Source organism: Nakaseomyces bracarensis (genome assembly GCF_045282275.1).
Source record: "Nakaseomyces bracarensis strain CBM3 chromosome Unknown Scaff4_1, whole genome shotgun sequence".
Lineage (NCBI taxonomy): Eukaryota > Fungi > Ascomycota > Saccharomycetes > Saccharomycetales > Saccharomycetaceae > Nakaseomyces > Nakaseomyces bracarensis.
The window spans coordinates 17,363-30,221 of NW_027263964.1; the positions used below are offsets into that span (position 1 = coordinate 17,363).

Below are 12,859 nucleotides of genomic sequence, written 5' to 3' on the forward strand. Positions count from 1 at the left end.
AATTACAATAACAGTGGGGAACTATATATATTTTATTAAATAATATACTATTTAACGAACACATCACATGATCTATATCTATCGATTAAGTGCTTTTTCAAGATTCTATACTAACGCAGTAGGCGTAGAACGTATGTTAAACAAGACAGATCTAAATTATAAAATAATAGTTTTAATAATTATGTTATGTAGAGCCGTTTGTATCGTATGTTTTGTACTACACAACGCACAAATAAACCACTTTTGAGGATTGGCAACGTTTGAACTTACAAAATACGACCGAACAATTCGAAAAACCTACTTAAAATAAGGCTGGTTTTGCTTTCCCCATATCCTCTAAAATTCAGATAATAAGCTAAACACTTTCAAGAGAAGCTTGCTAAATTACTTTCCTAAGTGGGAATTAATCAAAACACTAAATACATTAATACTACTGAAAGGTAAAGTGAATCTGATCAAACGAGTAAGAAAATCAAGCTACCTAAAGTACAAAAACCTATATATCGATACAGATGTCGACCCCCCAAAACTCAAGTTCGCGAAATAGCATAAGTTTGGATTCGTTTGATACAAGTTTTGACGCAGCATTAGATAATTTACAGATCAATCCCGTGCGAGAAAATAATAGAAGAAGTAGAGGAGGTAGTAGCCCTTCAGAGTTTGATATTGACGAAAGCTTCGAAATGAGAAGCGGGATTAATGAGATTAGAAGTAATAATGGGGACTCGCACCCTTTAATCCGTGATAGTACTGCTTCAGATGGATCTGGAAGCAACCATAGATATAACAAATATAATACAGGTAGAGCAACTAGCCCCTTTAACAATAGCTCCAGGCTAAGAGGAAACAGATTCTATTATTGGTTATTTACTGTGAAAACAGCAATTCTTGGCGGTTGGAAAGACTACAACTCCTCATTGTCGGATAATGAACTAACGGAGAGAGAAATTCATCCAGGTACAACCCAGGTCTTTGATAGAAATAGGTATCCAACAAATGAGGTGTCTAATGCAAAATATAATGCGGTGACATTTTTACCAACATTACTATATGAGCAATTTAAATTCTTCTTCAACTTATATTTTTTACTGGTTGCACTTTCGCAAGCTATTCCTGCTTTAAGGATCGGTTATTTATCATCTTATGTGGTACCGCTTGCATTTGTCCTTACCGTTACTATGGCAAAAGAAGCCGCTGATGATATACAAAGAAGAAGACGTGACAGGGAATCAAACATGGAATTATATGAAGTCTTGGCTCAACCGAGACCAGTAGAAAGTAAAAATCTAAAGGTAGGAGATCTGATAAGGATTCATAAAGGTGATAGAATACCTGCCGACTTGGTGTTGCTTCAATCTAGTGAACCATCGGGAGAAGCTTTTATTAAGACTGATCAGTTGGATGGTGAAACAGACTGGAAACTAAGAATCGCCTGTCCATTAACACAAAATGTGAGTGAAGACGATTTACTTGAGAAAATTTCAGTAACAGCTTCTGCACCAGAAAAATCAATCCATAGCTTTCTGGGAAAAGTCACTTACAAAGATTCTACTACTGCTGGGTTAACTGTGGATAATACACTCTGGGCAAATACAGTCTTAGCTTCAAGTGGATTTTGTGTAGGTTGCGTTGTTTATACTGGTAGAGACACTAGGCAAGCCATGAATACAACCACAGCCAAAGTTAAGACTGGGTTATTAGAGCTGGAAATAAATGATATCTCAAAAATTCTTTGCGCTTGTGTATTTATATTATCTATATTATTGGTGGTTTTCGCTGGATTTCATAATGATGATTGGTATGTTGATATCATGAGATATCTAATTCTATTTTCTACTATTATTCCGGTGTCCTTAAGAGTTAACCTTGATCTTGCAAAATCTGTTTATGCACACCAGATTGAACACGATCAAACTATACCCGAAACTGTGGTTAGAACAAGTACAATTCCCGAAGATCTAGGTAGAATTGAATATCTACTAAGTGATAAAACTGGTACGTTGACCCAAAATGATATGCAATTAAGAAAAATTCATCTCGGCACAGTTTCATATACATCTGAAACCGCTGATATAGTTTCCGATTATATCCAAAATATGGTTGAATCCAAATCTGATTCAGTTACCAATTTACAACCAAGAACAACTGCTAGAAGAGATGCGTCCGTTCATGTCATTGACCTAGTAACAACTTTGGCTATTTGTCATAATGTTACTCCAACTTTTGAGGAAGACGAATTAACTTATCAAGCTGCTTCACCGGATGAAATCGCCATTGTTAAATTTACAGAGTCAGTTGGTCTCTCTCTATTTAAAAGAGATCGTCACTCAATGTCTCTACTACACGAACATACCGGATCTTTGCTAAACTACGACATATTAAACATGTTTCCTTTCAACTCTGACTCAAAACGTATGGGTATCATTATCCATGATAGACAGAAGGATGAGTACTGGTTCTTACAGAAAGGTGCTGACACAGTAATGAATAGAATTGTCGAAGGAAATGATTGGTTGGAAGAAGAAACTGGAAATATGGCCCGTGAAGGTCTACGTACTTTAGTTATCGGTAGAAAAAAGTTAACCAAAAAAATCTACGAGCAATTTCAAAAGGACTTTGAGGAAGCCTCGTCTTCGATGAAAAACAGAGATCAAGAAATGGCGAACACTATCACTAAATATCTTGAACATGACTTAGAACTTCTAGGCTTGACCGGTGTAGAAGATAAATTGCAGAAGGACGTAAAGTCATCAATTGAGTTATTAAGAAATGCAGGCATTAAAATTTGGATGTTAACAGGTGATAAAGTAGAAACAGCTAGATGTGTCTCCATTAGTGCTAAATTGATATCTAGGGGTCAATATGTTCATGTTATTACTAAGTTATCCAAACCTGAAGGTGCATTTAACCAATTAGAGTATTTAAAAGTGAACAAAAACGCATGTTTATTAATTGACGGAGAATCACTTGGAATGTTTTTAAAGTACTATAAACAAGAATTTTTTGATGTTGTTGTTCATCTGCCAACTGTTATTGCTTGTCGTTGTACTCCACAACAAAAAGCTGACGTTGCACTCGTGATTAGGGAATTAACTGGTAAGAGGGTATGTTGTATTGGTGATGGTGGTAATGACGTTAGTATGATACAGTGTGCTGACGTAGGAGTAGGTATCGTAGGTAAGGAAGGTAAACAAGCATCTCTAGCTGCTGATTTTTCTGTTACTCAATTCTGTCATCTAACAGAACTTCTATTGTGGCACGGTAGAAACTCGTACAAAAGATCGGCTAAATTAGCACAATTTGTGATGCATAGAGGGCTTATTATTGCGGTGTGTCAAGCTGTATTTTCAGTCTGTTCTAAATTCGAACCCATTGCGCTTTATCAAGGTTGGCTAATGGTTGGTTACGCCACATGTTATACAATGGCCCCAGTGTTCTCTTTGACTTTAGACCACGATATTGACGAATCCCTGACAAAGATGTACCCTGAGCTCTACAAGGACCTAACAGAGGGTAAATCTCTGTCATACAAAACTTTCTTCGTTTGGGTAGCCTTGTCCTTCTATCAAGGTGGTGTCATCCAAGGGTTCTCACAAGGATTTACCAGTTTGGCAGAGATAGATTTCACCAAAATGGTCGCCATCGGGTTCACAGCTCTGATTTTCAACGAACTGATCATGGTCGGTTTAGAGATTTACACCTGGAACAAAGTGATGGCCTTAACGGAGATAGCTACTTTGGCAATATATGTGTTCTCTATCCCCTTCCTAGGCGAATACTTCGATCTAGACTACATGTCAAGCCTGAAGTTCCTAATAGAGCTGGTCTTCATACTCGTTGTGTCTATTTTCCCAGTATGGCTAACTAAGACCATCTACAGAAGATTGAACCTACCGAGCTACGCTAAGGTACAGGAATTCTCCTCCGTATAAATTACATAAGACACTATTTGAGTTAACAATAAATATCTTGCATTAGTTCTACAGTCTTATTATTTTCTTTGTCTCACTCTTTTGTTTAGTACATTTGTACTGGTGTATATAGCATACCACACATTCAACCATGTATGAATGAACCCTAGGGTAATCACGTAGTCACTCAACCCTAGGAAAATAGGGATAGACAATCCTATTAAAAAAAAGGAAGGACAATGTCGCTAGCCGGAGAAGAAACAAAAGCCCCAGAGACCACAGACCACAGACCAGAGAAGGACGAGTACGACGTTGAGCACATTAAGAATTGCCAGGCATAATGCTCAAGTTGTTGTACGTGTGTCCCCACCTCGTTGGGTAGAGTCCAGTATACGACAAAGGGAAGTGAAAAAGAAATAAGCAAGTGCACCCATAGACAGGTCGGACTGCGATTTGTAATAGTAATGGTAAGACCTAGTGAAAGCTGGGAAAGTGCAGGAGCAAGGGCAAGATCGAGACTATGTAGAAAGAGACATGGCGGGCCGCACTGTTCTAGGCATTTGCCGGTTTAATTATATAAAAGTACTCAAAACCCGGAAGGTGAATTCCGGTCTACATCTTAAATACAATATCCGGCGATAAAGCTTTCCTTGATATTAAATACATATTGAAACTTCTACATATACTATCTTTTTTTCTTTTCTTACTTCGTTGAGTAATAACGATTTCAAAAAGATAGACATTGAGCTGAAGGGATACAAAGTGACAAAAGTACATTCACGACTTTAACGGAAAACATCAAAGTCAACTGATTTCCCCTTCTTTTAAGATATTTGTTGTTGTAGTTTTTTTCTGCCTTTTTTACAGGATTTACATTACTGCATTTTCCAAAATCATTTGAGAAGAAGTTCTATAAAGGTCTCTGGTATTGATATAAATTAAACTGGAATTATTACTTCCCAGAAGTTGAAAATACCTTTTAGGATAGAGAGATTGACTCAGATAAGAAATACAGAATAAGCAATCAAATACCAAAAAAGAAATAAAATAATAAAGATGCTGTCTAGTAAAGAGATCAAGATTGGTGCTCTTTTGACACTAGATACTGTGTTTTTCTTTATAGAGATTATCATTGGGTATATGTCTCACTCTCTAGCTCTTATTGCTGACTCGTTTCACATGTTGAATGATATATTCTCATTGCTTGTTGCGCTATGGGCAGTTAGTGTTGCCAAAAATAGAGGTCCTGACGCCAGGTATACATACGGTTGGAAGAGGGCTGAAATATTGGGTGCCCTGGTCAATGCGGTTTTCCTAATTGCATTGTGTTTCTCTATCTTCATCGAGGCCCTACAGAGGTTAATTGAAGTGCAAGAAATTCAAAATCCACGTCTTGTCCTTTGGGTTGGTTTAGCAGGGTTGACATCCAACATTGTTGGTCTTTTCCTATTCCATGGTGATGATCATGGCCACGGTCACTCGCATGGTGGTTTGGGTGCTGATATTGAAGCCGCTGAACACTCTCATGAAGTGTCTCATCAACATGGCCACGGTCATGAACATAGTCATGCTCACCATGAGCCAGCCAATGCTGCTCTTGACACCAACTGTGCAGCACACAGATCAGACGAAGAAGCCGAAGAAGATGACGACGATGATGGATCCAATGGATTTTATAACAATAACATCGGCGATGTGTTGACTCAGAGTGTAGTAAATAGACTAGCTTCCGAAGACAGTGCTCTGCTGCAAGGACAAAGACCAGATGAGTCTGCTCAGCTAAGAAACAAGAAACAAGAAAAGGCTAAACACAGATCTCTAAACATGCATGGTGTCTTCTTACACGTACTTGGAGATGCATTGGGTAATGTTGGTGTCATCGCCGCTGCTCTTTTCATTTGGAAGACTGACTACTGGTGGAGACACTATTCTGATCCAGCTGTGTCTCTGCTAATTACAGCTATTATCTTCTCTTCTGCAGTGCCACTGTCTCGTAGATGCTCTAGAATCTTACTACAGGCGACTCCATCCACTATTTCTGCAGAAGAAGTTCAAAGACAAATTTTAGCAGTTTCTGGTGTTAAAGCTATTCATGACTTCCATATTTGGAACTTGACAGAATCCATATACATTGCATCTATCCACGTAGAAATCGACTGCTCGCCTGACAAGTTCGAGAGTTCTGCAAGAAAGATTAGAAAGATTTTCCGTCAACACGGCATTAACTCTGCTACTGTTCAACCAGAATTTATCAGAGAAGACGTCAGCGCTGACCAACGGAGAAGATTCTCTATGCTTGCCGGCGGCTCCGAGGAACTACCTCCTCTAGAACCAAAGGACAATCTAAAGTCTACAAATTACGGTACTTTATCGACGTCTAATATTTCAGAAGATGCCGTTGCCGATGGTTCATCAACCAACGCCTAAAACTTAAAAAAAAAAATTTCCACTATGTAATTACATTTTTTGCTTTTCCATCATCATAGGAGAAAGGTACGAAGTATTGTAAATTCTCACCAACTTCATCCGCTTCTACTGTGATTTGTTTTTATACCTCCAGTATTTCAGTTGTTATCGTTAGTTTTTCACCAATGTTCCATTATACCATTAAGTAAATAGACATTTATATAAGAAACCCAAAGTATATAAGAAACCCAAAGTATATAAGGATATACCTTTTTTTTTTTGCCCACAGATTGAATCATAAGTCATCTTTGTGCATCATAATATAAACCTCTAATTACCTAAATCAATTTAATGCGATGCCCAACTGTAGCGATGCCCAAACCATTACAGGCAATAATTTGCTTAGAGGCCCACGAAATTATATTTTACCACAGATACTCTCGCAGGGAATATCCAGAGAAAAATCCCGTAGACTTGTGGGATTACTCAAGGGTTACCCTGTTGTGATATTTGGTTTTTCAACCTCTTTTTTTAATTTTTGTTGTGACTACTCTTACATCAGTACACCCAAGTATTCTTGTACCTTCCTGTTACCTTTTTCCCCAATGAAAAATTCAGTAACTCAAATTTGTTTTCCTGATATGGTCAACTTGTAACTTTTTTTTCTTTATCAGATGAGTAGTACTTTGTCTTAGGGTGTAATCACTGCTAGTACTGCTCGTTCCCCGAGGCCTACCCTCGGCCTCTTTGTTCGCACGTTCTGGTAAAGTATCTTTAACTGTACGCACTCAGTGTACACACGTAGTGGGCCCGGGGAGTAACAAATGGCATTCACATCTTGTCTCAGTGCAATGATTGTAATTTCCATCTCTGCCTAGTCTAATGAGTCCTGCTCTCTCTTTGGGAACTGACAGAGTGCTTGTTGTCAGTGTAGGCAGAGAGAGAGATAGAGAGAGAGAGAGAGAGAGAGAGACAGGCAGAGGGGCTGGTTTCGAGGTTAGGGCCTGGGAGGCCCGGTTGGTGGACTCTCCGCTGGTAAGACCCTTTGGCCTTTGGCCTTTGCGAGGCCTTTGGAAGGCAGGGAAGGTTGGTAATGGGCTCAAACTCTCGCACAGGCCTGTCTCAGAGGTGAATCGTTTTGCTTCTTGCTTCAATATTGACAAAAGTGGTTGAAATTTAACAAAATTGCATAATATAGGAATATTAACGTAGGTATTTTAAAATAAGGTATACTTTGAGTTCTTGAACCTACCGCATCACAAAGGAAGCAGAACAGAGAAAAAAGTGAGTACTAGAATGAACTAGAAATTAGCAGAGCAGAGAAATTGTGTTTATTTTAATAGATTTCACCTCCCCAGATACTACTCCATAAAATAGAATATCTGAGATAGATTAACAACTATAGTATTCCGGACAAAATTACAAAAGAGAGCTTGTGGGTTTAAGAAAGCGTTTCTAAAGATTGAATTTGAAGCAGATTTTTTTGTTAACTATTCAGAAACAAAACATAGGGAATATAAACCAATATCAGACATTTTCATAAGAAATCAGGATTGATATATCTATTAAGAGTATGATATCGTATAAAATATGGGGGGAAACTACTTTGCTATATGAATTTTTTTAATGACATTGAATATTGTAATACTAACAATCAATTTTTTCAATCCTTTTATTATTTTTATTTTATTTTATTTTATTGATATATTATTCCTTGTTGGAGGGACAGGTTTTTGATGCTTTATAAACTACAATGTGTGCAATTAGGTTTTCCCATTCTATATGAAGCTTGAAAGAAATTGAAAATGAATATGATAATTCCATATTGAGGTTTAATTGTCGTAATTGAAGAACTGATGGTGATTTATTGAATCATATTGCTCTGCATTGAATTGTATTCTAGGTGGATAAATTGATATGGAGGATATCCACGACCTACCCCCCAAAAAGAATAATACTAGTTAATAGAATCAAAATTTTATGAGTATAAGAGGTTTAAAAATACCTATTGAATTAGTGGCTCACTTGAGAGAATACCAAGTTATTGGCCGTCGTTTGCCAACTGAATCCGTTCCTGAACCAAAGTTGTTCAGAATGAGAATTTTTGCTCCAAATGAAGTTGTTGCCAAGTCTCGTTACTGGTACTTCTTGCAAAAGTTGCACAAGGTCAAGAAGGCTTCTGGTGAAGTTGTTTCCATCAACCAAATCCACGAAGTTCACCCAAACACAGTCAAGAACTTCGGTGTCTGGGTTAGATACGACTCTAGATCCGGTACTCACAACATGTACAAGGAAATCAGAGATGTTTCCAGAGTTGCTGCTGTCGAAACCTTGTACCAAGACATGGCTGCCAGACACAGAGCTAGATTTAGATCTATCCACATCTTGAAGGTCGCTGAAATCGAAAAGACTGCCGACGTCAAGAGACAATACGTCAAGCAATTCTTGACCAAGGACTTGAAGTTCCCATTGCCACACAGAGTCCAAAAGACTACCAAGACTTTTGCTTACAAGAGACCAACTACCTTCTACTAAGCGGTTTTCAAATTGGGTACGTTTTAAAATTTTTCCACATTATTTTTTTAATCTCTGTATAGTCAAAAGATACGTAGATTTTGTTAAATTATAATCTAATCATATACACTATAAGAAAACTCATTCATTACACTATAAAAAAATCGAAATTTTAAATATCTTTAAAATATATTTACCTTATATACTAGCATAATGCTCTAATTATTATAACGAGTTGTTGTATATGCTCTAGTTGGATCAGTATAAATATGCTCTGGTTTTTCATTATATGTGAATCTTTATAGTGTACATGATGATCGAAGTTATTTATCTTTGACAATAAAAAAAAACATAACTTCGAAGTTAATATATGATTATTACTTAGGTTGTTGTTTGTAGTATAGTCCCGTTTTAACAGTTCTCTTTTACCTTCTATCATGTTTAATGCTTGGCAGTAGGAGCATCGCCGGTTAATTTGGCAACGAATTCCTTGGCCATGTCACCGAAACCGACCATGAACACGGTTTGCCAAATACCTAGACCAACTCTTGGTGTGACACCACGGTATAGACCCTTGATACCATTAGATTGGTAGATGTACTTGAAAGTCTTACCAACGGTCAAGTTCTTAGGTCTGTTTGGATCTTCCTTCTTCGATTGCATCTCAACTCTGATAACCTCGATTGGCTGGTTCCAGGCACTCAAACCACCACCAATGGCACTCGAGAAAATCTTCTCGAATGCACTCAATTTATCGTCCTTGCCGGTCTTACCAGTTAACTTCCTGATACCGTCCTCGACCAATCTGGAGAGACCGAAACGAGAACCCCAGTTAGTCATCTGTCTAATGGCGACAGCGTTGACACCCTTGTTTATACCTCTGATACCTTCTTTTTGGTAGATACCCTTAAACACCTGCCAGGAAGACTGTGGGATCACACCCGGAACATTAGCAGCCTTCTTTCTTGTAATCTCCACGGTCTTCATACAGGTACAGAAACCCATAGTCATGTATGCCTGCGTAACACCACCCATGATACCACCCATGATACCGGCACCGAAATTGTTCAAGCCCAACACTTTGAACCTGTACTCTGCCTCAGCAGAGACGAACAGAAGCACAGCACCTTTAGTAGAGGCCTCAATCCAGGCCCATGGAATCAAACCTTGGTAAAAACCAAAAATACCACCACGGGACCAGACATGCTTGATGGCACCTGGGAAGTTCAACTCTCTGTGAGCAGCCATGGTGGTCTTGACCACTTCCAAAGGTTGCCCCAGCGTGGTGACTTCAGACATATTAAGACCAGCACCTAGAAGGATGTTGGAGAACGATACAGGTTTCTTCTCAATAGTTTGAGGTTGACTCATTATAGTGATGTTTTTTGTTTAGTAAAGAATATTATATGACTATGATTTATATCGTTTCCGTCTACTGAATAGATAATTACTAAGCATTGCAAATAAAAGTAAGGAGTTTTATATAAGACAATGGAGTTTTATATACAAAACCTTATATGTTAAATAATTCGAGAAGACATAATCGATCGAATGAATTTGATAAAAATTACACCACACAGAGATAGACATAGAGGGAGGAATGATAGAGTGAGAGAGAGTAAAAGACAGTGAAAGAATATTTGGTACGTGACCCTAATAATTCACTACTAATTCACTAAGAAAGAGTAGTAACAGGTAAAGTCAAGGTTATCACCGAGATTACGATCAATTTTCCGTTGGAATTTTTGCAATTTAGGAACTTTTAACAGACAGACAGACAGAGAGGTTTTCATGGGAACTGGCAGTTACATCACATCACATCACATTACACATCAAAACAAACGTGACAAGAAAGCAAATACTACGTGATCTCTACTAGCATAAAACAAATTCCTCACGACGTAAAATATATCATATAATGAGAAAAATCAATATACATATGTACAGTACTATTTTTATAAACTGCATTACATTAACAGCCTATATATCAAGAATAGTTAATATTCATATGCACATATCTTATGATCATGTGATTTGTAAATCACGTGATGAATTACATACATTAAAAAAATGTTTAGAAATTGGGATTCTTGGTGAAGCATAACGAATAAAGTGACCTATTATTAATCTGTTAGCTTCTTCTTTCCAGACTAACCAAAATCCGTGAGGACATTTATATACTTTGGGTTTATTAAAGGTAATATTTACAAAAAAAAAATACTAGGGGATTGGTATGGCTAGGAAGAGTAAGAGGAAGAATGGTAGTTCGGTGGTAGATAAGGCTAGTATTATAGCCGCCTTGGAAGATCGAAGCAAGCAGGATTTGAAAAAGAAGCGTAAAGTGAATAAGAAAGAGCCGAAAATCAAGAGTAAGACGTTGAGTGCTGCGTTAGTAGACGTTAATCTAGTCAAACAGTATGAAGGTTTGTTCAAGAAGTTCAATGAATTAGAGGAAGATGAGCGAAAGAGCATGATGGAAAAGAGTAATCATCGAGGAACTAAGCGTACACTTGAGGAAGAAAGTCGTGAAGAGTCGAGGTCGAGGCCGGTTGACAAAGTAGGCGAAGATGATCAGGACAAAGAAGAAAAATTATCGAAGAAGAAGTTACGACTGATGAATAAACCTACCTTGGCAGAATTGAAAGGTTCTGTTGCGCTTCCGCAACTGATTGAAAAATACGATTGTGACGCAAAGGATCCTTATTTTCTTGCAGCCATAAAGACCTCCCTTAATGTGGTACAGGTACCGAGTCATTGGCAGGCCAAGAGAGATTACTTGTCGGGTAGATCGCTACTGAGTAAGAAACCGTTTGAATTACCTGACATTATACGGCAAACTGGGATTGAAAGTATGAGAAGCACTTTACCTGAGGAATCAGCTGACAGTGATGATCCAAAACTGAAGGAGAAAGCTAGAGCCACAGTACGACCAAAATTAGGTAAATTGGATCTGGATTATAAACGATTATACGACACCTTCTTCAAATTGGGTGCTAATTGGAAGCCAACTGTACTTTTACCATTTGGTGATATGTATTACGAGAATAGAAACCTATCAGGAGAAGCCAAGTGGAGGAAAATGATGCAAGAGAGAATACCAGGGAGACTATCAGAAGAATTAAGAAATGCTCTCGGGTTAAAGGATGGCCAACTTCCTCCTTGGTGTTTAAAGATGAAAGACAACGGAATGCCTCCGAGCTACCCAACTATGAAGGTAGCTGGTTTGAATTGGGATATCACTAATTTTAAAAATAACAAATACGGAAAACTCAGCAGAACAGAAAACTACAATTCAAAACAGGATCAACTGTTTGGATCCATTATTGTATTTGATGATAAGCAGGAAGAATCTGAAGAGTTTGAAGAAGAAAATAAAGACACAGTACAAGAAAAAATCGAATACAAAGACGAAAAGATCGATCATATTATATTTGAACCCGAAAAGACAGAGAATGAAGAAAATGTTGAACCAAAAGAGCTATATAAGGTTTTGGAAGAGTCTTCCGATGGAAAATCAAAGTACTACAAGATTAAGGACACCCCTGATGCAGTTAAAGAATCTTCTGCACCTACAGAATCTTCTGCAAATCCGATAAGTGATGAAGACAACATAGACGCCTACAAGTTTTGAAAATTCTAACACTTCGGGAAGCACTTAAGTCCGATAAAATTCATTATTCAGCATCCGCATTACTAAATCTTTTTTTATTTTAGCATCGTCATATATATCGATATGATATCACTACTTATGTTATTTATTTTTGAGTATTTCTATTGTCTCACAGAAATCCCTGTACATCTTGGTACAATGGCCTTTGTTTACCTCGAAGCATCGCATTTTTTTTGAATTTTTTTTTTCACCACGACAAGCTCATCGAATTTTTTTTTCATTTTTGGCTCTGATTGCTAATGGGCAACAAGATGTAGATGGAGAATTGAAGATAAAACTCCGATGATCACTAATATAATTGGTTAGGTTACAATCTCATATCAAGGATCAATAGGTTTACCTTCAAGTTAGATAGTAA

At 37.6% G+C, this 12,859-nt stretch overlaps 5 protein-coding genes across 5 annotated transcripts; 4 read left to right on the forward strand and 1 right to left on the reverse strand.

Annotated features, from left to right (window-relative positions):
• Positions 1–512: 512 nt before the first annotated feature.
• On the forward strand, positions 513–3,932 carry NEO1 (aminophospholipid-translocating P4-type ATPase NEO1; the record flags this gene model as incomplete). The annotated part of the gene is made up of 1 exon (XM_071050829.1): positions 513–3,932. One exon carries the CDS (start codon positions 513–515, stop codon positions 3,930–3,932), a length of 3,420 nt encoding a protein of 1,139 aa, XP_070908041.1.
• A 1,035-nt stretch (positions 3,933–4,967) lies between these two features.
• ZRC1 (Zn(2+) transporter ZRC1) lies at positions 4,968–6,338 on the forward strand (the record flags this gene model as incomplete). The annotated part of the gene is made up of 1 exon (XM_071050830.1): positions 4,968–6,338. The coding sequence occupies one exon, from the start codon at positions 4,968–4,970 to the stop codon at positions 6,336–6,338; it is 1,371 nt and encodes a 456-aa protein (XP_070908042.1).
• Positions 6,339–8,297: 1,959 nt separating this feature from the next.
• On the forward strand, positions 8,298–8,852 carry RPL20A (60S ribosomal protein eL20; the record flags this gene model as incomplete). The annotated part of the gene is made up of 1 exon (XM_071050831.1): positions 8,298–8,852. The coding sequence occupies one exon, from the start codon at positions 8,298–8,300 to the stop codon at positions 8,850–8,852; it is 555 nt and encodes a 184-aa protein (XP_070908043.1).
• Positions 8,853–9,272: 420 nt separating this feature from the next.
• YHM2 (Yhm2p) lies at positions 9,273–10,202 on the reverse strand (the record flags this gene model as incomplete). The annotated part of the gene is made up of 1 exon (XM_071050832.1): positions 9,273–10,202. One exon carries the CDS (start codon positions 10,200–10,202, stop codon positions 9,273–9,275), a length of 930 nt encoding a protein of 309 aa, XP_070908044.1.
• Positions 10,203–11,064: 862 nt separating this feature from the next.
• CUS1 (U2 snRNP complex subunit CUS1) lies at positions 11,065–12,462 on the forward strand (the record flags this gene model as incomplete). The annotated part of the gene is made up of 1 exon (XM_071050833.1): positions 11,065–12,462. The coding sequence occupies one exon, from the start codon at positions 11,065–11,067 to the stop codon at positions 12,460–12,462; it is 1,398 nt and encodes a 465-aa protein (XP_070908045.1).
• Positions 12,463–12,859: the final 397 nt, after the last annotated feature.